The sequence below is a fragment of the Hylaeus volcanicus genome, chromosome 7, assembly GCF_026283585.1.
Source record: "Hylaeus volcanicus isolate JK05 chromosome 7, UHH_iyHylVolc1.0_haploid, whole genome shotgun sequence".
Lineage (NCBI taxonomy): Eukaryota > Metazoa > Arthropoda > Insecta > Hymenoptera > Colletidae > Hylaeus > Hylaeus volcanicus.
In genome coordinates, this window is record NC_071982.1 from 8876274 (window position 1) to 8901282 (window position 25009).

The 25009-nt window shown below is 35.6% G+C and overlaps 3 protein-coding genes across 3 annotated transcripts; 1 reads left to right on the forward strand and 2 right to left on the reverse strand.

Annotated features, from left to right (window-relative positions):
- Positions 1 to 2235: 2235 nt before the first annotated feature.
- On the forward strand, positions 2236 to 4807 carry LOC128879639 (uncharacterized). The gene is made up of 4 exons (XM_054128968.1): positions 2236 to 2393; positions 2472 to 2614; positions 2867 to 2992; positions 4444 to 4807. Exons 1-4 carry the CDS (start codon positions 2318 to 2320, stop codon positions 4573 to 4575), a joined length of 477 nt encoding a protein of 158 aa, XP_053984943.1. The 5' UTR covers positions 2236 to 2317; the 3' UTR covers positions 4576 to 4807.
- LOC128879638 (peptidoglycan-recognition protein SC2-like) lies at positions 4610 to 15298 on the reverse strand. Its single transcript, XM_054128967.1, has 4 exons — positions 15140 to 15298; positions 5439 to 5602; positions 5037 to 5199; positions 4610 to 4889 (listed from the first exon to the last, which is right to left on the reverse strand). Exons 1-4 carry the CDS (start codon positions 15213 to 15215, stop codon positions 4705 to 4707), a joined length of 588 nt encoding a protein of 195 aa, XP_053984942.1. The 5' UTR covers positions 15216 to 15298; the 3' UTR covers positions 4610 to 4704.
- Positions 15299 to 16399: 1101 nt separating this feature from the next.
- Positions 16400 to 23256, reverse strand: LOC128879637 (peptidoglycan-recognition protein SC2-like). The gene is made up of 3 exons (XM_054128966.1): positions 22392 to 23256; positions 21562 to 21885; positions 16400 to 17590 (listed from the first exon to the last, which is right to left on the reverse strand). The coding sequence occupies exons 1-3, from the start codon at positions 22558 to 22560 to the stop codon at positions 17370 to 17372; spliced, it is 714 nt and encodes a 237-aa protein (XP_053984941.1). The 5' UTR covers positions 22561 to 23256; the 3' UTR covers positions 16400 to 17369.
- Between the last annotated feature and the right edge of the window lie 1753 nt (positions 23257 to 25009).

Below are 25009 nucleotides of genomic sequence, written 5' to 3' on the forward strand. Positions count from 1 at the left end.
AAAAATTTGTGTTGTTAGTTGAAACGTGTTTTATTATGCATAAGAAAACCTGGTACTGTAGGTTTGATAGTTTTTGCAAAATTAATTTCTAAAAATTACTGAAAAAACAAACTTCTAGAGTCTAGAATCTAGACGATAATAGATCATATTTCAGGTCATAAAATGCATGTTGCACAGGAATTTTATTGCGTTTTAAATCAAACAAAATTGTTATATTTGTATTAATAAAGGTATCACATAATGTAACAAAATAAATATAATAATCACATTTATAATTTTAAGAATATTAAAACATAAACAATAAATAAAAATATGTTTTTTTGTATTACTCCCCAAGTTGCATGGTGGGACGAATAAAATCCCACCATACTTTCATCATTTGTAAACAAATGTAATCTTTAGTTTTTATTATAAAACACTTCACTTGTATATATAGAACTAATTTTTATATAAATTAACTTACCTCTACGATTTTTCACATAAAACCAGGAAAGAAATATTATCGCAATAAACCTTCCGTTTACAACAATTGTTGAACCGGTATTAGCATGTTGAAAGTTGCCAAAATAAGTGCATACATTTGTAATATTGGATGAATATATTACCAACTGCTTTACATAAATAAGACGAAATATAAATCTATAGACATGCAGCTATTGCAAAATTTCGACGTGGGATTAAAAATGTCCCACCATGCATTACGGTCCATTAAAACGGTTGGACACTTTTAATCCCACCGTGCCCCAAAGAGTTAATGATTACTTTGACTAGCAAATGTATTGATGCACGTATCGCACAAAGGGGTTTCGTACTAATTACAGCGATAAAGCTGTAAAAAAAAATCAATCTGAAGAACTGGAATATATTTTTAACATCTATCAGTGTCAACTTTAATAGGACGAATAGATTGATGGTTGTGAGTCGATGTTGAAAATAGATAATCAATGATAATGTGTGTGAAGATAGCCCCGCACTTTTCGAATTTTGAGTTTTTCTTTATTGTGCCGAATTGTGCCGTAAACCGCAACTCTGTAAGTCAAAGCGTATTCAAGAAAATTGAACAAAACAAAATTTTTGATAGCCCCGCACTTTTCGAATTTTGAGTTTTTCTGTATTGTGCCGTGTTGTGCTATGTTTTGTGTTAAATTGTGCCGTAAGTAAGAGATTAATAACATCAATAACAATTAATAAAATAAATAAAACCAAAACTATACTAGCCCCGCAATTTTGCCGAAACTTTTTTTCTATAAAAATAAAAAAAATAAAAAAAGAAATAAATATACATATCGAATTGAGTAACCTCCTCCTTTTCGAAGTCGGTTAAAAAGATGCGTACTAACTTGTGCTACATTGTGCCATTGTATATTTGTGCCAGCACAAATATAGCACAATACGGCACAAGAAAGAAAAACTCAAAATTCGAAAAGTGCGGGGCTATCTTCACACACATTCAATGGTAATGCTGATTTCTGTACTAGTTGCTATCACTGCCAATAAACAATCTTCCTCTTGTATTATCTACCATTCTTTTCTCTGGTACTTAGTAAAAAAAAAATAGATTACATTGGAATGTAGTAGAATTACTAGCTTTCATAGAAAGAACATGAAACTTTTTCAGATCTTGTATACAGTACAAGTAACTCCAAGTTACTTCCGTACCTTTTTTTTTGCTTCATACGTATGTACTTTTTAACTTCCTGTTTAGAAGGAAGTTTTAGTTCACCTTATCAACTCGTGTTTATATCAATATTCACATTCGTATAACTTTTATCTCTTATATGTAAATTTATAATACTTATAATTTGTAGTTAGAAGTTTTGACTATTGGGGGGTTTATTGTAGTCTAGAACTTTCAAAATACCGTTATTTTTTGCATTTTCCCAAAGTGTAGACCTTTAAAAATATACTTGGAAAATTAACGACGTTACAAAAAGTTGTGTACGTTCGTCAAATGTCTTTATACATTAAAAAACGAAACTCAAAAAGAACTAACAATTGACTGAAAATAGACTAGAATACTCCCTTAAAACCAGTTAATGAAATATTAACATAGCATATTTGTCGCTTCAAACTTGCAGTAAAACAAAGTGAAAGAAAAATCGATAATACAAATGAATATTCCAATACAATTTTTCGTTCTACTTTTGCTACCTTTAGTCAGTGACATGTTTTCATTGAATTCTTGAAGACTTGACAAATTCCAATGTTTATCATGCTGAGATCAGCAGGTATCGGATGTGTTGGAAATTTTAATAACATCAGTCAGTATTCGAATTCACTTCTTCATCGACCTCGTTCCAGTGCGAGTCTCCAATTTATGTTTGATAAAATGAAGAAAATTATATTAAATATATCGATCGTGATATTTGTCGGTTCTGTTGTCTACGCTAGTGGTAAATACAGTGTTTCTTCCTCTTGAAATTTATTCTATGGAATATCGAAATTCTTGCATATTTTGTGATACTGTTTAGAACGAAGCCTCGACAGATCAGATTTCAACTGCAGTGGTCACGCTCATTATAATGTGTCTTTGTCTGCGTATTATCCTGATTTTAGTAGCGATAATGAATCCGATTACTTGGACGCTAGAATGAAAAAGCTGAGAAATTTTCAGGTATATTTTTTCATTTATTTCTGTGATAGTTGCTAAAACCATACTGTTTATATATAATACTGAATACTGTATACTGAAACTATAACTTGAAAGATAGGAACACGAAAACTGGTTCTTATACAATTATTTAATTTTAATATGTTTATAGTAAGACAGATATGTAAGTGGGATTATAAATTTGTTTCCTATGTTTTCCAATAAAATTAATATTTAAGTTGGAGTACAGATTAATATTTCATGTCTTTATTTAAGGATTTCCTTGATGGTCGCGTGGAATTCGTCTCCATCTCCATGGATCTAGATTCAGGAATACCATATGGAACAAAAGTATGCATACCAGAGTTGAACGCAAAATTCAGTCGCCAAATTCCGTTACAGGTACGACTCAGTACAACATTATAATTAGACTGTTAATCTTTATGCAAAATAATATCTTTGGAAACTTACCTACAAAAATTGAATCTAAATAGTAATTTATAATACTCTGAAAATATTATAATATGAATTTTGTAGTTCTTTATATATTCAAATTTCCTATAAATCCACAAAAATTTGCAGTCTAATTATAATATACCTACTATACAATGCAAATATGTCTATTTGACTTTTTTACCGGCTTATAACTATTTTCCATGCCATTTTAAATTTTGTAATTCTTTATATATTCAAATTTCCTATAAATGCACACAAATCCGCAAGCTAATTATAATATACTTACTATACTATGCAAATATGTCTATTTGACTGTCTTACCGGCTTTTATAGCTATTTTCCATGCCATTTTAAATTTTGTAGTTCTTTATATATTCAAATTTCCTATAAATGCACACAAATCCGCAAGCTAATTATAATATACTTACTATACTATGCAAATATGTCTATTTGACTGTCTTACTGGCTTATAGCTAGTACAATTACTACAAGAGCTACTACAATTGATCCTACTAAACTGTTTGGACACAATTGCATAATTCCTTTCCCTTATGGGAGGTGAACAGGTCAGGCACATGACAATTTCATGAGTAGTCAATCGTGTGAATTATTTAAAGAAGTTCCATTGCATGTATGTCCTATATGATTTATGTATAACTGTGCACTGAATACATCTCAGCCGAGTAGTCGGACAGTTCTTGGACAAACAATGTTGTAACAGATGGATAGGATGTTTAGAATATATTGTCTGGTCTGTTCGTTTTCTACAGGGTGTTTCATTTAAATTGGAACGATTAACTATCTTATGACGAGCTGAAGTTATCGAAAAAATGTTTCTACAAAAGTTATTTGGTTCGAATGGACAAATTATATCATGTGAATAATTTTGTTCTAAGTAAAGTAGTGGGGAAGATTTAGAAAACAAATCATTTGACCGTCTTCTTCAATGAAAACATTTTTTGAAAATATCTGGAGATCTAATAATTTTTTTGCCACGGTACCCTAATCATTTTTTTACGTAGAATGAACAGAAGAATCGATCTGTGTAAAAAAAAATATGCATTTCTATTTAAAGAAATGATGCAATTGTTAATTGCATATGCACTGCTGTATCTAAAAAAAATTTAATGTCCTACAGATGTAGTGCTCTTCGAACCATTTATCTTTCTCCTTTGGCATTTTTTCGTAAATGCAATAATAACGGAGTTATGACTTGAAACAATTGCGTGGACCACCCTGTATATGGAGAGTACTTTAAGAAAAGAAATTCGATTTGTGATGTCCCCTTAGTGGTAATCCCTTAAAAACAATCGTTTATTCCACATTCTTTGCCATTTATATGAACGTTTTGAGTTCCACATATTAGGGTACATTAGCTCATTAATTGTATTTATTAGGCCAGGGACAGGAGTCACTACAGCGATGCTAAAACAAACTCACCGGACTTTTCGCATGTGGAAATTTGCGTGAGATCTGAAGAGGACACGTACGACAATTCCGTGAACGGTCTCGTAACTCTTTACATATAATTATGTGAAAAACTGGAATGAGTAACTAATAACGTAGCAATAAAAACATAGTATATTTATTTGATAATACTTAATACAAAATAAAAATAAATATATTAGTAATGTTTCATGGCGATATGGGTTTAGTATCTATGGATTCGAGCACCACTTTGGCCAGGTTTGAATCAATCTGTACAAACTGTCTCCTGGACAGGACGTTGAGGTAACTTGTTTATGTCCCAAAATTGTGTAATCATCTTGTATTTTTCCAATGGACACCCCGTAAGCTATCAAGCTCTGAACCGCTCTGATCGCTGCTACATTTGGATTGCGATCTACAATTAATTTTGTAGCATTGATATTAGTGAACGCCAGTTTCGATTTTTAAAAGTGGCTTCAAGAAACTTTTAAATTACGCCATCATTAAACTTTAATTACAGGCTGGTATTTGACATAAACGAGCTAAAATTCGACAAACTTACTCATAAAACTTCCGATTATGCAGATTCCAATACTTTTAGAGTTGTAAGTCGTCGAATGCGAGCCATGTTTACTCCAGCCTCTGCCTTCGTAAATGTTACCGTCCTCTCCAACCAGAAAATTATATCCTATGTCATCCCAGTTTTTCTCATTCATATGATAGTTCTGGAAATAAGAATTAAGAAAAGTAAAAACCAAATGGTCCTACTTTGTATTATTAATCATACACATGTAATTATAATAACAGATAAAGTCTTGGTCACGAAACTGCAATTACGATGTTTTATTCAGCATACCCATTACAACTACAGCTAAATAAACCTTAAAATATTTAGAAACAAACTTTCGATATACTACTTCGAGACTTCGGTTAAAGTTTGCATTCCAAATGATAAATTAATTACCTGAAAACTTCTCACTCTGGCTTGACAAATTGCTTGCGTCGTACAACCGTCGGTATGCGAATGATGAATTATTATGTATTTGGGCGGATCTACTCGAAGACTTTTTATCGGTTGTGTCGATGGTGTAGCACCCCATTCTGATCTTGATATTATAGTTGGCCGAACTATATAAAATTAATATAATTAAAACACTTAGTCAAGTATTAATTAGAAATGTAGGATTTCTGCAAAATGTTCGAATCCATTGTGGAGTCATCGCATTAACGTCACGCTGATTATTATTAGGTCGTCCCATAAGTTCGTGATGTGTGTGAAGTTAGCCCCACATTCTTCGAATTTTGAACTTCTTTCTTGTGCCGTATTGTGCTATTTTTGTGCTGGCACAAATATACAATGGCACAATGTAGCACAAGTTAGTACCCATCTTTTTATAGAAAACAAAGTTTGTTTCGGCAAAAGTGCGGGGCTAGTATAGTTTCGGTTTTATATCTTTTATTAATTGTTATTGATGTTATCAATCTCTTATTTACGGCACAATTCAGCATAAACATAGCAAAACACGGCACAAGAATGAAAAATTCAAAATTCGAAAAGTGCGGGGCTATCTTCACACACATAAGTTCGTGCCGAAAACTGTGTTATCTTACTATTCTATAAAGAGACAGCGTATGTACACAAAAATTTTAAAAACTACTTAACCGATCGATATCAAATTTTAACAGTAGTTCCTTGCTTTCTCCGGAGTAACATAGGCTATGTTATTTTAAGAAAAATGATGTTACATCCACGTAAAAATACGTAAGAATATGTTGAGCACTGAGCGCTTTGAGCCTATACCCAGTACTTCCCAACTACCGCTCCCAACCGCTGGGTGCCTGCGCGTTCGTGTTTACTTAAAAGAGAACTCACATAGTTTGCATGATATATACAAGTTCGTTTCATCTACACTACTACCAACAATTAGCGGGACACTTTTTCAAACCGTCGTAACTATGGGAGTTTTCAACCGATTGAAATGAAACTGCATGAGGAGTACTTTTGAAGTGTCCCCTAGGCGTGTGTAAAGTTGCATTGGCGAGTGTTGACGCGGAGGGGTTAATTCACCCTCCTAAAGGGGAGGGTGTAGAAAAACGCCTCTTTGAAACAGGCCAGGAATGACGGAAGGGGTTGAAAAATTCAAAAAAAACTTTGGGGCGACTCTCCTTGATGCCTTCTACAAAATTCACCCCTTGAAATCCCTCTCGAACAAACCCATCCCCCACAACCTCCCACCCCTTCTAAAATCCACAATTTTTTGACGACGGTCTCGATTTTGGGCTCAATGCATTCTCTGGACCCCCCTGATCCAAAAAATGGTATCACCCATACCGTTCCCCCCATACGCACCCTTTGGGGGGTGGAACAGCTCGCAAATTTTCAACCCCCTTCATAAGGAAGCACTTCCTCACATCGGAGGACGATGAAATTCACCATGTTTGTTCTTGATACGTTAAGGATGAATGCCGAAAAGGTCTCATTTCGAAAACTGCCCCCAGAGCTGAAGGAAGGGGGGCAGAGGTAGAGGTGGTCCACCCCAAAGTGTAAGGGTTGGAACGATGTTTCGTTGCATGGAACACATGTGGTACAGTCCAAGGCATTGAGGCGACACAGTTTTGATGTCTTTTTTTCGCGTGAATGGCAATAAAATACGAAAATGTCGATTTTTTTAAAAACTCGCTTCCAACTTCAGGCCCATCTACAGGGTGAACGAGTAACCCCACGTCAACGCTGTTCGCGGATTCTGACGCGTGAATGCTTTATTAAGAGATCCCCAAAAAATCAGATTTTTTGAATCACGCTTTCATTGTCAAATTGGAGCAGATTTCAAAGAGTAGTAAGTGGGCCGGCATTCAGAAGCGGAGCGAGAGCCTGCTACTGGTCAGACCAGGCCGGACTCCAATTTAACGTGGGCTGACCACTACGGGCGCAGGGTCTCGTACTACTTTTGAATGCCGTTTCCAACCGGCCCACTTACTACTCTTACCCACTTACACCCTTCCCTTTATGGGGGTGAACCCCTTCGCGTCAACCCTCGCCAATGCAACTTTACACACGCCTAGGGGACACTTCAAAAGTACTCCTCACGCACTTTCATTTCAATCGGTTGAAATCTCTCACAGTTACGACAGTTTGAAAAAGTGTCCCGCTAATTGTTAGTAGTAGTGTACTTAAATTCGTCTCGAAATCGAATTCCAGTAATACGGACAATTATATACTGGACTTTCGAGAACGGTAGCAGGAGTATAAGTGGCATGAACTTTTAGGACGACCTAATATACAGGGTGTCCCAAAAATGTTGTAACACATTGAAAGGGATGGTTCGGGAGGTGATTTAAAACAACTTTTTCCTTAGCGAAAATGTTGTCCGAGGCTTCGTTAAAGAGATATTAACAGTACAATTTCTTACGTACAGTAAGAAAAGTGGGTTTGGGGCGAGGCTCCTAACAACGAATATTGCAGCGCACCACGCAGGTGTGTATATAACCGTATATATACTTCCATTGAGCTCTATCCTAACTGGAGTGTGAACTCCTGTAGGAAGAAGTAGAGGCGACGGAGGTCCGAGAGAAATGGGTGGTTCCGGTATTATCCTATAGCAAATTTATTTGTAGAGAGGGAACAAACGTACGCCGTAACATAACCTCACCGAGCATCGCTGAGCATTGTCGAGTGAGTTACTTTCAGATTCTTTTCCGCATAAAATTGGATAAATACAATATAAATTGAATTGTGACAAATAATAAAATTTAGCTCTATACCAAATTGTATATATTTGTATGATGTAAATTATGGTATGTAAATTATGTATACTATTTTATTACTATGTCATTATTATTAATGTTTCTATCGTTTTATGTGGGTTTCTATTTTTAGTGAGGAAGGGGGGGGGGTGTGAATAAAGACAGTATTGAAAGAAAACGAAATAATATTTAATTAAAGTATGAATAAAAATTATGGTATTTCTCGGATGCCCACGATCGATTGACCCTCGTTTTCTGATTGTTGTCTCGATCAACCGTTGCGCATCTTATGTTTTCAGCTAAACCTTCTCACACACACATTCTTACATTCTGCAGTCTTTCCATTCTCGCTGCATGCACTCTTACATCACTACAATCATCCTTCATTCGGCCATTCCTGACAATTCTTCGGTCCCCGAAGACTACGCTTTGTAACGTTTCATATGGTCCGCTGATGTTGTCGTAATTTTCTGTCCTTCTCCGCCGCCGAGTTTTATGACCTCATACCGGTCATTTCCTTTTACCTGGGACACGACGTAAGGCCCTAGAAATTTCCTTTGAATTTTCAGGCCTGCCCCGAATTGAGTTCGCTTTACGGCGACTATGGCTACGGTTACTATGGATGTGAATTCGGACGAAAATATGTTCGGACGAGTTCTGACGAATTCGTCCGAACAAACAAACGCCTATTTTTCAATGAGAGTGTTTACACTAGCGACGATAAACATGTCAGAACATTCACGACGGCGTCAGAACTAGTTGAGGATTCAAACAAGTTTGATTTTTTCGTCCGAACACATTTTCGTCCGAATTCGCATCCATAGTAACCGTAGCCTATATCACCTTCTTCGTACACAGTTGCCGGTTTGGACTTGTGGTCGTGATACCGTTTGTTTTCCTCTTGGATCTTTAATATATTTTCTTTTGCTGTGTTGCGTAGACTTTCACGATCTTTATTGAATAACTCCATCGTTTCCTGCTCAATCATTGAACTCGATTTTGGGAATGCCTTTACGATTTTTCGCTTTTCGTCCTTATATTAGCATATTTTGGGCTGAATGGGGGCTCATTTGAAAAAGAAAGGTTCAATACATCCGGGGCTGGTCATCGTGTGAGTCACAAAACTCTTATAGTGACTTACAAATACTTGGATTCTGCAGATGTATTCTATCGTATTCTTTCTCTACTTTGGGCACTCATATTATTAGATATTAACAAGATCTCGGTGAATTATGACCAGCCCCGGATGTATTCAAGCTTCCTCTTTCGAATGAGCCCTCATTCAGTCTAAAATATGCTAATATAAGGACGAAAAGCGAAAAATCACGGACCCCTCTTTACGCCCAGTTTTGCCGGTAATGTCACCTCACTGCATTATCCGTGTCTATCCCCAAAATGTCCGTTCTCATGCGCGGCTTTAATATGTTCAGCGTACATACATTTCGGTAATACGATTAAATTCTTATCACCTACGCGTTTCTTAAGAATATGATTTTCAACGAGGTAATCTTCATACGGTTCGCGCTGTAGTACAGTTTTAATAGCACGAAGTCGATCATCTTCATCCTGTTTTTTACAAATCATAGCTACAACAGTATCTGTAATTGTCATTACCGGAAATCGACTTAGCGCATCAACGTGCTTTAATCGTTCACCAGGTTGGTGTTCAACTTCGTACTCAAATTTCTCTAACATGAGCGCCCACCTAGTTACTCTCGGAGGTAAATCTTTTTTATGTAATGTCATACGAAATGCTGCACAGTCCGTAACAATCTTAAACTTTAGTCCTAAAAGATAAACACGAAATTTTGTAATTACATTTATGATAGCTAGAACCTCAAGCTCATATGAATGGTATTTTCGTTCCGCATCCGACGTTTTCCTACTCATATACTGTACAGGATGAAAATGATCTTCATTTTCATATTTTTATACAAGTACGGCACCGTAACCTTCTTTCCTAGCGTCCGTGTGTAGTTCGGTGATAGCTGTAGGCTGATAAATACGCAAAACCGGTTTACTAGTCAACGCAATTTTCAAAGCAATAAACACACGTCGTTGTACATTTTCGAAACAAAATTTCGTATCGCTTTTAAGTATATTTGACAACGGTTTAGCTATCATCGCGTAGTCTTTAACAAACTTTTGGAGATACCCTGTTAGGCCTAAAAAACTTTGTACCTGCTTTTTATTTTGCGGAATTGGAAACTGATCTACTGCCTTAACTTTTGCCGGTGACGGTTGTATATGACCATTTTCGACTATGTAGCCTAAAAATTCGATACGTTTTTTCAAAAATTGACATTTCTTCCAACTAATCATTAAGCCATTTTCTGTTGCAACTTTCAGCGTTTGTTCTAATTTTTTAATGGCGTCTTCGTTATCAGTACCAGGAATAACTAAATCATCAACGTACGTAAAAACTACTTTGTTTTTAATCAACTCGCGAAAAACATTATTTACAAAGCGAAGAAAACTAGTCGGACTGTTACATAAACCAAATGGTGTTTTTAAAAATTCATACTGTCCATCTGGCGTTACGAAAGACGTATATTTTATGCTCTCTTTTTCTACTGGGACATGAAAAAAACCATTTTTTAGATCAACTACTGAGAAAACTCGTGCATCTGTAAGCGAATCTATGGAATCTTCGATAAGTGGCGTAGGGAATCGATCCCGTACAATTTGTTGATTTAATTTTCTATAATCAATACAGATTTTATATGACCCATCCTTTTTCGGAACAATTACTATAGGACTTGCATACTCACTCTTACTTTCTCTGATGATACCTGATTCTAACCATTCCTTTATTTGTTCGCTCAAGATCCTTTTTTCTTTTGGTGGCAATCCTCTCGGCTGTTGACAAATCGGATTATCGCACTTTAACGTGATTTTAGTTTCGACCGTCGTTTCTACATCTAATTTAGTCTTATAGTCCCTAATCAAGTTTTCAATTCTTTCTTTATACGGTTTTTCCGCATCAACTTCGCACTCCGACACATAAAACACTTTTGCCAATTTCGCAATTTCACAATCTTCCTCAGATGTTCCTGCTTCTTCTACGGTGTTCCCCTGATCTTCTCCATTTTTGGCCGCCGCATCCGGATGTAATCGTCTTATTATTATTGATCCTCCTCGAATCAAAACCTCCACCTTTTTCAACAGTTCGTGTCCTAAAATCACTTTAGATGTCATCGCATTTGTAGGCACCACAAATATTTCAGTCGAAAACAAGTCATCGCCGATGATTATATCCGTCGTAAACTTTCCAACTGGTCGCGTTTCGATATTGCCCAAACCAATAAATATTCGTGACACCTTGTATAATTTTGGTCGCCCTACTTTATTGTAAACGTCTTCACGAATCAGATTAACATCGCTACCCGTATCGACTAAAGCGTCGCAATCTATCCCGTTGATCTTCACTGTTACCGGATTATCGTTTATACTTGTCACACAACTGACTTTCGACAATTTTTTATCTGGCGTTGAAGTTACAATTTTGCATATTATGATCTGGCGATCCACACAAGAAACATCGTGACTTTTTATTGTTTTGCCAACGCGCACTTTTAAAATCCTTGCCGACTTCTTTCTTGATTATTGTTTTTTTCTTATTTGACTTGTCCTTCATCAAGTCATACTTTTCCAGCTTCTTCTTCAATTCGTGTAAAGTTTCTGCACTGTACAAAATTGACTTGTTACATTCATCGTCCTGAATGCCATCTATTATGTGTTGCATCAAAGCAGCATCTTCAACATGACTCTGACTTGCGATTTCCTGCATTTCATATACGTATTGCCGTCCACTCTCGTGTGGCAATCTTTTCCTCGCTGCTAATTGCGCGTGTATTAGCGCACTGTTCAACTCACGCTTAAACTCATGTTTTAGCCGACACTTCAAAATCTTCCATGAGACGATGCCTGTTTCATACGTGATGAATTTCTTGGCCGAACCTCGCAACATACGTTTCCCGTATATGAACAGTTGAAGATCAGTCCATCCAAGTAATGCTGCCATATCTTCGAAATCAGCAATCCATTTCTTGATGTCTAAGCCATTATCTCCTGTAAATGGCATTATGCTTTCTTCGACGTCCTTTATTGTAAAACTGTTTTGTTTGGTCATCATGATGAACTCATGATGAATTTTTTGCAAGTCGCTTTGTTATTTCTCCCACTTCGTCATCAGAATCTTCTGTAGTATAATCAACTTCTTGATTTTCATTTTCGTCATCGTCATCGTCGCTGTCACTTCCTTCTTCATCTTTTTGCTTTTCCATGCGTTTTACATAGTCTTTTAGCGTATTTTGTAAATCCTTTTTCTTTCCGCTTGTCGACAGATGTAATTCTTTTAAAAATACTCTCAATCTGCTTATTGGCAACGAATCAACTATTTCTACTGTCAATTTATCTGGATTGTTCGTTGCTATTTCTGGGTTATTCTTCTTAATTTTACTCGAACTGGAAGCTGTTGCTTTTTGATTGCCAGCCTTTGTTTTAGACGCTCGTGTTTGTTTAACGGCATCTTCGTCCTGTGCTGTTACCTCTACGAGAGTGTTATTTCTGTCCTCACACTCACTCTCACTGCTTCCAACACCACTGTTTCTATCTTTGTTGGACATCTTCGTAATTGTAAGCAGCTATTTTTACGCAGAACAGAACCGAGAACCTCTTTTTGTTTAAAAAACTACAACGTTATCCACTAAATCGATTACGACTGTTAACAATTTCTTTCGCCATACTTCTGTTCCTCGTTCAACTACTTAACAACTTATTGGTTTGACGCGTGATCAACTTATCACTTCGTCACAACTTTCCAACTTAAATTTGATAAACTAAGGTTCATCAACGTGACGCGAAAATTGTATTCGACACCTTAACCGGTCAACTGTATCGCGCACTATATCGCACACAACTTTATACTTTTAATTGTTTAATATCTGCTTTACCGTTACCGCTCGATCCTCTATCCCGGATGAGCCCCCAAATGTGGGATTCTACTTTTAGTGAGGATGAGGGGAAGGTGAAATAAAGACAGTATTGAAAGAAAACGAAACAATATTTTGTTACGTATACAGAAACTCTCCGTTTTTAGAAGCTCGCGTTTATTAATCTTATTTTATCTACCCTTCTGGAATTTGGAGCTCGGTCTCACGATAGTTTCTAATCTACCCTTTTCCCAGGGCACACAGCTGCCGACCTCAGAGCAACGAAAATCCTAACCGTCAAATTTCCTAATATGGAAATCACTGACGGTTCCCCACCAACATTTAGGGGTATATAAACCCGTGATTTTCGTTGCTCGGGGGCTAGTACGAAAGAGTTACTCGTTAGAGACACGTTGATCGTCTGCAGAGTAGTACTCTAGTGAGATCGGGCTTCAGTTCCTTTCAATCATAGTTAACCTTATAGATCCGCGAAGACGGGTTTCATCTATTACGGCCATAAAAGTACTCTCGACCCCCGCATCGCCAGTGCGTCAACACCGCGCAACATTTAGGTAATTTTAACTTCATACACTAACCGCGACAACACGACACTAGACACTTGTAATTAGTATAGTTATTTTGAATATATACTCTTTGTATAAACTTAAAAGTCTGTAAGATTAATCATCAAACCTTTACTTTGAAATCACCAATCCTAGCCAGTGTAACGATCCCACAACATAATAACTTTACCGCTCGAGTTATTATTCTATTAAATTAACAAGTTGCGAGGCTTTATTAACGACGCGTAGTATTCATTATCGATACGATTTAGTCATTGTGTACTCAACCAAGACAACCAAACACCTTACCCTACGGTTACCCTTCACTGGGAGATACCGATTCCCGCAGCTATCTGACTTCGCCTCAGAGTCGTCTGCATTGTCTAATCTATCCTCGGCCTTCGGCACCATTGATACACAATAAATAATCGTATTGATTCAATTCTCAAATCTATCCCACTCGCTGGGCTCACACGCGCGTCGCTATCGCCCTGGCTCGTAACAATTTAATTAAAGTATGAATAAAAATGATAGTATTTCTCGAATGCTCGCGATCGACTGACTCTCGTCTTACGATTGTTGCCTCGATCAACCGTCGCGCATCTTATGTTTTCAGCTAAACTTCTCACACACACATTCTTACATTCTTACACTCCTTGTTGGGGGCTTCGCCCCCAAACCCCCGAACGGGGCCAGGCCCCCGGACCCCCATTTCTTTTACTGTACGAATAAAGATCGAATTAGATCGCGCATATACCGTTGGAGCGGCCGTGGTAGCGAAGCCTACGCGCTGGCGGCCGCGCTTGTACGCGACAATCGAAGGACATTGACGCGGCCGCCTAGCGCGTAGCTTTCGCTACCACGGCCGCTCCAACGGTATACGCGCGCTCTGATTGGTCGGGGTTTTCTGTTAATATCTCCTTAACAAAGCCCCATCCGACATTTTTGCAAAGGAAATTGTTGTTCAGAATCGTCTCAGCTATACCCCATTTCCGGCTCCTACGCGACTTTTGGGACACCCTGTATAGTGTAGTGTGTTATAGAAATGTATGATCTTCATATGCAAATATCTCGGAAACGAAGGCCGTGCGGCGGTAATATATATAAGGAAAAGTTGTTCAGAATGATGACCTTGACAACATATTTCAAGGTCATGGAAATCAGTGAGGAAGGCATACTTCTAAATAATTACCACGAATGCGGGTTTAATTGTCTAAGTGTTTTAAACCTGGCAATTATAACAAGTGAGTATTTACGATATTAGATAGTTAAAACTAAGTAAGATGAAACGAGACAAACACAGATGATTCGAAGCCACACATGCGATACCAAAACTTATACACTAATTTCGTTAAATACATGATATTCGTTTATTTTAAAGATTTTAGATGTTAAAAATAGAAAGTCTCACAAAGATTCGTTACCAGGTGTTTCGTGCACGGCGCCAAACGCTGGTTGATAAGTCACCAATATTAGGACCGTTAAAATTGTGCTGTCCATATTGTTCGATCAAGAAATACTGACATTAGACCTTTTAAAACCTAGACATTTATAACAGAACTGATAATATGTGTCGTCACGTCGTGATCTTTGATCGCAGCAGCCAAAGAGGGGACTTCGATGTGGTACACTTGTATGGATGCAAGACTCATCTCTATCAGTTTCGAGCTGGACTTTCCGGCCAGAGTAAGAAACAACGATTATCGCTCCAAAAAATTATTTAAAGCACACGATATTATGAAACAAATCGGTATTATGATTTGTGATTGTTGAATATGTACTTTTACTCTCAAGGAAATTCCACGTTGTATTAATTGTTCTTTAGTGGAAGCTCTATTTACACGAAGAGAAACTACTTTCTTGTGTACGTGAACCAATTTGCTTATTTCGTTGATTCATTGTCTATACTGCGTGTAAACATTGTGTAACCGCTTCGATTTTGGAGGTTTCAGTATCTTAAAATAGTTTCTTATGAAAACCAAATTCTTATGAAAAAACCTCAGGATAACCATTTGCATTTTAATATTGAAATAATTAATGTTACTATAGCTAAAAATTGATTTCTATACCGTATCAAAAATATACGAAAGCTTATTAAAACAACAGTTTTATTAAATTTCATATCAAAATAATAGGTTTAGGTTTTTCTCTAGGTTCAGTTTAAAATTTTAATGAATTATACCCAGTAATGGGGCGGTCAATAATTGTTACTTCTTTTTTTTAATGGTTTATAATATCAGTTTTTACAACATGTCAAATTTTCAGCAAGTTCCTAAATAGCATTTTCATTTAAATTGAAAAAATTCCTATGAAAATCTCTATCTTCCATAAAAATCTGTGTTAAAATTACAAAATCTTGATATCGTTTTTCATAAAACTGGCATGGTCAATTTCAATCAAAGTATGCTAATATGATTCATATTTAATCAAAGAACAATCGAATGAAGTTTTGTTCAAATCCTATATTAAATAAATCCACGAAACAGCTACCTTAAAATACCGAAACCTCAAAATTCAAGTGCTCGTATATTTAATACCCAATGTATTTCTGTGTATGTTGACGTGGTATCGGTTCATTTATATTTACATTTTTTTTGTAATTTATGGTAGATTATTGAATACGAGTGTTTACAAATACGTAGTAGATGATTACAACCAGGAAATTCATAGGGAAACAGGTTTTGCACAAAATGTTTACAGTGATTTCACAACATTGCAGTTCAATTGATTTATTGCGTACGTACAAATCGGATGAAAATACTACCATGTTCGTTCTTCGACGTTTTATATGATACGAATACTGTAGGATTTCATACACATAAGTTTATACAGTGACGACCAAGATTAACAGAGGTGTTTTATTGTTAACCTCGTAGAAATTTTCATGATTATCAGCCTGGCAGTCAACGTGTCAAAAGTTTTACACGTTAACATTTTGTTTTAGACACACTTTCTATTACAATATTTCTTGCAGGCATTTATTCTTCTTTACACTTGCATATATACAGGGTGTTCAAAAAAAGCATTCAATATTTATATGGTGTATAGGGCACACTGTACTGAGTAAAAAAGCTTTAGTAAACATAGGTCCAAAGGTCAACCGTTTCTGAGATATAAACATTTTTGTTTGCTAGTATCATGATTGGCTTACTTGCTTTCATCGCATGCGATGTTTATGTCAGTGCTTATAAATTGCGTTCTGAATGTTCCCATTCAAGTGCCGACAATTTCGTCAATTTCATTTTTTTCAATTTCGTGTACAAAAATGAACGGTGGACACGTGGAAAATCTTCTATAAATATCGAAAACCCAGTAGTAAGTCAATCATGATACTAGCAAACAAAAATGTTTGTATCTCAGAAACGGTTGACCTTTAGACCTATGTTTACTAAAACTTTTTTACTCAGTACAGTGTGCCCTATACACCATATAAATATTGAATACTTTTCTTTGAACACCCTGTACATACATTAAACATTGACCATGCTTTATATTTAAATATTTACCATCCTTCGAGGTAGACATACATTTTACTTGACTAAAGCGTTTGTGACTGGTAAAACATTGATTAAAATTGTTTTTTTTTTTGTAAATGTTCTAAGACACCATCACCGCAGACGACGTTAGCTGCTTTTAATCGCATTCAAGGTGTCTTCATTTCCAAACAGTTATTGGTGCTACATCAATCGGTTCAGGATGCTTTGTCCATCGTGGATTTGTTTGCACAAATTTGAAGAATTCTTCGCCAGGGCACAGCGTTTCTCTGGCTTGTCTATGGCCTATAACGTGGTAGTTCTTGCTTATTTTCCCAAGAAACACTCCATAATCGATCAGACCATTTAGAGTTTTTAATGCCGCCTTGTTGGGGAGAAAATCTGATGAAAAATGACGAATAAAGTGAATTAGGTATGAATAAAGAATTCATTCGTTACCATGAGATCTCCGTTTTATCATATTGTCGAGTAGGAGAAAAGAATTACGTTTTCATGAAACATGTATAAATAAATATGGAAGGATAAAAGTACTATCGATAGTATTCAATTCAATAGTAACAAATTTTAAAAATACACGCTTTTTTCAGGTTCTGAAATAGAAGATCATCTTTGACGTAGTTATTTCGAGATAGTCAGATTCAAAAATATAATTGGAAACTTTCGTAAAAGTATAGTCTTACTGCTCTCACACACGTTTATAGTAAATCAATATGTATGTGTATACAAGGGTGGTCTTTACTTTAATCATTTTTTAAATCTCTGTTATGCACCCCCTAAATACCTTGCAAATACATACAACAAAATTCCTGCAATATTTGTGCTCTCAATTTTAACATTAACACGTGCCCCAACCTTCGAGAAGTTTAAATGGAAAATACATGGATTGTTTTCAATCGATTACTTTTTTTAAATCAATGAAATGATTTAAAATTTGGTAGAGTTACTTACTTATAGTAATAGGAACAAGCCCTCAAAATTTCAAATTTTTATCTTAATTATTTTCTTATATACATATCAGCACAATAAATATGAATCTGTTTTCTCTACTTAAAATATTTTTGTAGTATTATCTTAAATGCTTTAAATATGAATTTAGTTTTTATTTTTTATAAATGTTCTATAAACAATAATTCTTTTTCAGGTAATCCAAAAATTGAGTACATCAAAATTCTTCTTTCAATAACAATTTATATTTAAAACATTCAAGATAATACTATAAAAATGTCTTAAGTAGAAAAAATAGGTACATATTTACTGGGCTGATATATAAGAAAATAATTAAGTTAAAAATTTGACATTTTTAGGACTAGTTCCTATTACTATAAGTACCTCTAACAAATTTTAAATCATTTCATCGATTTTTACCGGAAATATAAAAAAAAAAGTAATCGATTGAAAACAATTCATGCATTATTTATTGACCTTTTCGAAGCGTTAGGATAGGTGTTAATGTTAAAAGTGAGAGCTCAAATATTATAGGAATTTTGTTGTATCTATTTACAAGGTATTTAGGGGGTGCGTAACATAGATTGCAAAAATTATTAAAATAAGGATCACCCTAATGTACTCATACATTCGTAATACTCGAGAAATGATTGTAGCAGAAACGCTATTTCTCTACTTGCTGTTTCAGATTTTTATGAATTATATCTCAGCAACGACGGGGTCAATTGTTTTTTGGTAAATATTTACTTTAGGGGAGGCATCTCCGATGGCCTTGACCTTGACATATGTTGTCAAGGACATGTTCCCGAGTAACTTTTTCTAATAGCTCACTGTTTATCAAAAAGTTAGTAATAAAAATGTATTATAAGTATTATACTAGAATTTGCCGAATCTGAGCAAAGCCCTCAACAACGAATATGCAGCGCACCACACACGTGTGTACACGGTTACCCTGAACCCGTGTGAAGCTGGCCCCACCTATATGAAAAACTCAAAATTTTCTTTTTGCATACGTTTGCTCGTCGTTTGGTCAGGAATGCTCAATTGGAATTTTCGTTTGCCCCTCTTTAGTTCAAAAGATACAGGCGATTGTTTATACGCTCAAGATGGAACTATGTCAATTATTAACAAAATTCAAATTATCCTTTTTGCATACGTTTGCTCATCGTTTGTTCAGGAAAGCTCAAGTGGAATTTTCGTGGATTTCAAGAGGTGCATTTTGTAGAGGGCATCAAAGAAAGTCGCCTTAAAGGTTTTTTTAATTTTGTTAACCCTTTCCATTACTCCTGGCACCTTCAGAAGTGATGTTTTTCGACGCGCCCCCTTTAAGGGGGTGAATTAACCCTTTCTCATCAACCCTCGCCAATGCAACTTTACACACGTCTAGGGGACACTTCAAAAGTACTCTTCACGGAGTTTCATTTCAATCGGTTGAAAACTCCCATAGTTACGACAGTTTGAAAAAGTGTCCCTATTTTTTTGCGGGCCAGTGTATTTATATCGTATGTTAAATACAGGAACTCATGCAATAGCGTGGTGACAGGTTCAAAGTAATGTTCACACTAGATGTGCTTCGGTATCCTGTACTCTATCATTTCTAGTTCTTATCATTGGAATGTTGACATTTGAAGCACGCTAGTGTGTTTACAGCGGTCTGTTACGCGACCGTACGTACATGTACGCAGATTCTAGTATAATACTTGCAATACATTTTCATTAATAACTTTTTAATAAGCAGTGAGCGCCGGTTAAGTTATTAGAAAAAGTTACTTGGGAACATGTCCTTGACAACATATGTCAAGGTCAAGATGATCGGAGATGCCTCCCCTAATGTAAACAATTACCGTTTTTTTTTAAATGGTTTACAATATCGGTTTTTATAATATATCAATTTTTCAGCTAGTTCCTGCAGGATTCATGAATTGCATTTTCATTTAAATTGAAAAAATCCGCATGCTCTGTATGCTCCATAAGAGTCTGTGTTAAAATTACAAAATCTTGATATCATTCTTTTTAAAATTAACGTGGTCAGTTTAGATCGAAATTGGTTCATATGATTCATGTTTAACCAAAGAACAGTCGAGTGAAGTTCTGTTAAAATCCTTCATTAAATAAATCCACAGAACAACTACCTTAAGGAAACAAATAATAAGATACCTACTACTCGAATGACCGATACCGCATGTTCTAATGCTTTAATATGCAAGGAACAAGATACTGTCGATAGTATTCAATTCAATAATAACAAATTTTGAAAACGCACGTTTCTTCAAGGTTTCGAAGTATAAAATCATCTTTAAGGGGTAAAACCACTCTAGGATTTTCAAAAAATCGATTTTTTTTTGCTTAAAGGATACTTTAGGGTCATAAAAATAATATGTCATTTGATTTCTAGTGAAAAACAAATGTTAAAAGGTTGAATTATCGATTTTGCCGCAGCGCCTCAGAGCGCGATTAAAGTGTTTATAAAACTTTAAACGCGTTTTTCTCGAAACCACTTTTTTCAAACTGGGAGGACGGATTTCTCAGTGACTACTGCATGGATCGATTTGAAATTTTTACAATATTCTCTTTGGAAGTTCGTAGCCGTTTTTTGATTGAATGTAAACTTTTTTTTATAAACAATTTAATACTCATTTTTAGGTCAAAAAGTCGATTCATTCCTTAAAAAGTGCGCACTTCCACAAAAATTGATTAAGAAGAAGAACCCTACGTACTTCCAAAGCCAATTGTATATACAGGGTGTCTCAAAAATGTTCTAACACCTTGAAAGGAGCGATTCGGGAGATGATTTGAAACAACTTTTTCCTTAGCGAAAACGTTGTCCGAGGCTTCGTTAAGGAGATATTAACAGAAAACCCCGACCAATCAGAGCGTGAGTATCCCGGTGGAGCGCCCGCGGTAGCGAATGAGCGCGGCCGCCAATCGCGTGGTCTACGCTACCACGGTCGCTCCAACGGTATACTCGCGCTCTGATTGGTCAGTGTTATCCGTTAATATCTTCTTAACAAAGCCTCGGAGAACAACATTGTCGCTAAAGAAAAAGTTGTTTCAAATCACATCCCGAACCACCCCTTTCAAGGTGTTACAACATTTTTGGGACACCCTGTAGTTTATAAATTTTCTTTAGTTTTTGTTCCATGACTCATACATGCCGAGAAATCCATCCTCTCGTGACGGTGTTTTCAAAAAAGGTGTTTTCGACGACGGGCTCTGTCGCCGTCATTTTGTATGAAAATAACAATAAAAAAAATGTTTTTCGTTGTTCAATATGTGTTAAATAAACCCTCTGAAAAGAAATTCTATTCCATTTGTCACAATCCCAAAATAAATTGTCAAATTTAGGTCTTTTTTTCTGCTTCTAGAGTGGTTTCACCCCTTAAGGAAACAAATAATAAACCACTTACCACTAAAATCACCGATAACGCATATTCCAATGCTTTGATTGTTATAAGGAGGTGCATGAGCTCCAACGAAATCCCAGCCCCGACCTTCGTAAGCGTTCCCGTCTTCGCCAATAACGAAGTTATAACCGATGTCGAACCAGCCTCGATCGTCGATATGGAAATTCTGATACGATTTTACGATTGCGGAACACGCCTTCTGATCGAAGCAGTATTCAGCTATGCCTCCGTGATGGATCACAACGTAAGGCGTCGGTGTCACATTCATCAGCACTCGTTCTGTCGGTGGTCTCGCTTTCCATTCGTCCCTGCTTATGATCCTTGGATCTTTCAAAAAATTTCTGGATGAATCTTATTTTCAAATCGTTGGTACAAAATAATCGAAACAATTATGATCCGTGAGTTAGCGATAGATGTCTCGTATGATTCAAACGAGTTAGCCGAGAGGGAATCACAATCACCACACGGAAACACAGATAGCGTAACCAATTAGTGTACTGAGTTTAGTGTTCAGTCTGATGTCGTTAAGTCAAGGAAGTTGTATCGTCAATTTGCTGCGAAGTATTTTGTATCGGTAAACAATTGACGCTATTCTTTGAAAACTTAGTTCGCCTTTGAAATGTTTATATGAAAAGATAGTTATCTCGTATTGCTTTAATGTCTGTTAGAAATTATTCTGCAGTTTTAACTAGTTCTAATATTTATTAGAGAAATTTTTTGTTTTGTTATAGAAAAACTGGTGATTTGTAGAGAAGTAACATTTTCAAATGCAATGTATGACACGATTAGTGAATTTTTTTTCTGTCAAATCGTGGTGAAGAATTACTCCTTACCAGTGACGTTTTCCAAATTTGTCCAAGTGGTTGACAGGGCGAAAACGTTACGTTTAAACGATAACATTGAAATCGAAACGTAGACAGTGGCTATAACGATAGCAAGCGACCCCATGATCGCCAGCACCGTCACAGCTATTTTAACTGAACGAGAATCGTGTAACGACATCAGCTTTTAAACGAAAAATTGAACGTAACTGGGAAGTCCCTCAGAAGCGCAGGTTGAGTCTTTTAACCCTGTCCCCTCTTCTAAGCCGTCATATCACGAAAACGCGAATAAACTTACAGTGAGAATTTCATACGTTCACTCAACAATAGGTTTTGGGCCTGTAATGATCGGTAGAAGTTGATCTGTAATCTGTAGCGTGCGTAAAAATCCAAAAGATAGTAGCGCAACATGTTGTGTAATGTTAAACGATAAGATACAATATTCGATAAAATCGTGTTTGTTAATAATATTGAGTAGACACGTATTCGATAATAGATAAATCACATAACTTTCTACGTATTGATTGGAGCGTTTCATTAGAGAAAGTTTACTTTGTTCCTTATTTTTGGCAACCACAACGCTACTGAAAGTAATTCTACGAATTTAATCGTTCCTAATCGTTCATTGTTATTTGAGTGAATTTATTTAGTAAGTTTTGTTATCATTGTTACGTTGGACGTATAGAGACGTATTAACAGACAAGCATTTCAAAGTAAAATGAATGCAACTATAGTTCTGTATATTCTGTATCTAGTTATGACGTGTGATAATTATTTCCTTTAATCTAAGTGTATACGTGACTTATACTATAAGTTACTTTGTAATCCGCAACGTATTTAGGACCGTAGTTTCTTATCTTGACTTGAAGTTTTTGTAAAAAAAAAAGAAATAAACTTTAAAATCAATTCGTTTGTAACTATCTCGCTGCTAACTTCGTGCTGCAGTGGTTGTCTAAAGATAGTAGATAGATTAATAATTTATTCCTTGTAATTTTTATATAAGGAAGAATTTTTGCTTGCATTAGATCAATTACAAATTGCATCTTCCTTCTCTCTCCTCATTCTTTCTTTCAGCACATTCCTATCCATTCCACACCTTCACCTTCATCCCCAAGAACCATTACCAAAAGTAATTGTGCTAGTTTTTTTTCATTGTTCAATTATGAGAGTAAAGTTAAATTGCGAAAAAATGAAAAAAAAAATGATTTTCAATTCAAACAAAAATATAAAGAAATTCGACCCATGATGTGTCTTCCATCATAAATTGGCGAAAAATCAAAGTTTTTAGGGAAAAAGAAGAAAAAAGTTAAGTGTCAAAATTTGAAAAATTAATGTTTCTTTCCTGAAAAATAAAAAAAAAGTATACAACACGAATTAAAATATTTTAATTTGTATTTTTTGCGAAAAGTTCATTCGAAAATGCACAGTTTTTAACAAAAATATCTAATTTGGTCAATTTTCAACGTTTCTTTTTTAAAATTCATAACTTTTTTTTGATTCGGTACAAAAATCTGCAAAATTTATAAACAGGTAATTAGTAGGGTGCTATAATATAAAAAAATTTTAGCCAAATAAATAATGGTCAAGTCCAAGAGTGGTCGAAATGTCTTGGAATGCTTTATATACATTTTATAAATTTTATGTTAAATTTTATCCATGAATTAATCGACAGATGTCGTTGCTCCGAAATAACCATTTTGAGTAGAACCCGACTTATATTAGACGATGTTAATGGTGCGCAGGAGACAAACTGGCGCCACCAACGGAAAGTTGGTGAACTACTAGATAGTTATTCCCGTTTATCAGCCACAATAATGAAAAAGACATAATAATTATGCATTTCGTAATCAGGGAAAGTAAATCTATCGTCTCGTCAAGCGTTTTTTGGAAAAAATTGAAAAAAAAAAATTTCCTGCCTTTGAACGTATTTTTAGTATGTTTCAAAAGCGAAATTGCAAAATGTGTAACTATCCCCCGCAGCGGAATTTTATAAGGAACAGTTTAAAAAAGAATCAGCCGGAAAGGTCGCTTCCTCGCCTCATAAAATTACATTGGTGTTGTCGTTATGAAATCAAGAAGACTGATGCGCTTGCACAATGGCTTGAGTTTCACGCTCTCCACCACAACACACCACAGCGCTAGTGTCGTCTCTTCTGCTGCTGGTATACCGATAATCTACAAATGCCTTTCAGTATGGTTCAGTACCGTACTAAGAGTATGAAGCGCCCGAGTTTACATATTTTACTTTTGCATATGTATATATATTCAATATTATATTGTTAAGAAACGTCATGTATATGTTAAGGTTGTTTATATTGCATTGCAATTAATTGATACAGAATAGTCTGTTACGATAATTTCAAAGAAGTAAATAATAAAAAACTGATATGATATATTTATAATATGGTACGAAAGTAATAAAGTACTAATTTGTGGAATGTAATGATAGTATGCAATGTAAAAAATATTGTATAATAAAAAAGGTAAAACGTTTATGAACATTATTTTTGAGTATGCGTAATTACATAAGAAAAAGCACACTAACAAAGGGTAGGCACGGATGTTGCAATCGCTTTTGCAACGACACCCTATGGGGGTCGTAGTACTGCAAAACCATTTTGGCTTTTTCA

Excerpts from the sequence above, each read along its gene's own strand:
- LOC128879637 (XM_054128966.1), bottom strand. The coding sequence starts at position 22,560 with ATGTCGTTACACGATTCTCGTTCAGTTAAAATAGCTGTGACGGTGCTG. Across the intron at positions 21,886-22,391 it reads AAATTTGGAAAACGTCACTG|ATCCAAGGATCATAAGCAGG; the intron begins GTAAGGAGTAAT and ends ATTTTTTGAAAG. Across the intron at positions 17,591-21,561 it reads CGTTATCGGTGATTTTAGTG|ATTTTCTCCCCAACAAGGCG; the intron begins GTAAGTGGTTTA and ends ATTTTTCATCAG.
- LOC128879639 (XM_054128968.1), top strand. The coding sequence starts at position 2,318 with ATGTTTGATAAAATGAAGAAAATTATATTAAATATATCGATCGTGATA. Across the intron at positions 2,615-2,866 it reads AAAAGCTGAGAAATTTTCAG|GATTTCCTTGATGGTCGCGT; the intron begins GTATATTTTTTC and ends TCTTTATTTAAG. Across the intron at positions 2,993-4,443 it reads GTCGCCAAATTCCGTTACAG|GCCAGGGACAGGAGTCACTA; the intron begins GTACGACTCAGT and ends TGTATTTATTAG.
- LOC128879638 (XM_054128967.1), bottom strand. The coding sequence starts at position 15,215 with ATGGACAGCACAATTTTAACGGTCCTAATATTGGTGACTTATCAACCA. Across the intron at positions 5,200-5,438 it reads CCAGAGTGAGAAGTTTTCAG|AACTATCATATGAATGAGAA; the intron begins GTAATTAATTTA and ends TCTTATTTCCAG. Across the intron at positions 4,890-5,036 it reads CATAATCGGAAGTTTTATGA|ATCGCAATCCAAATGTAGCA; the intron begins GTAAGTTTGTCG and ends AATTAATTGTAG.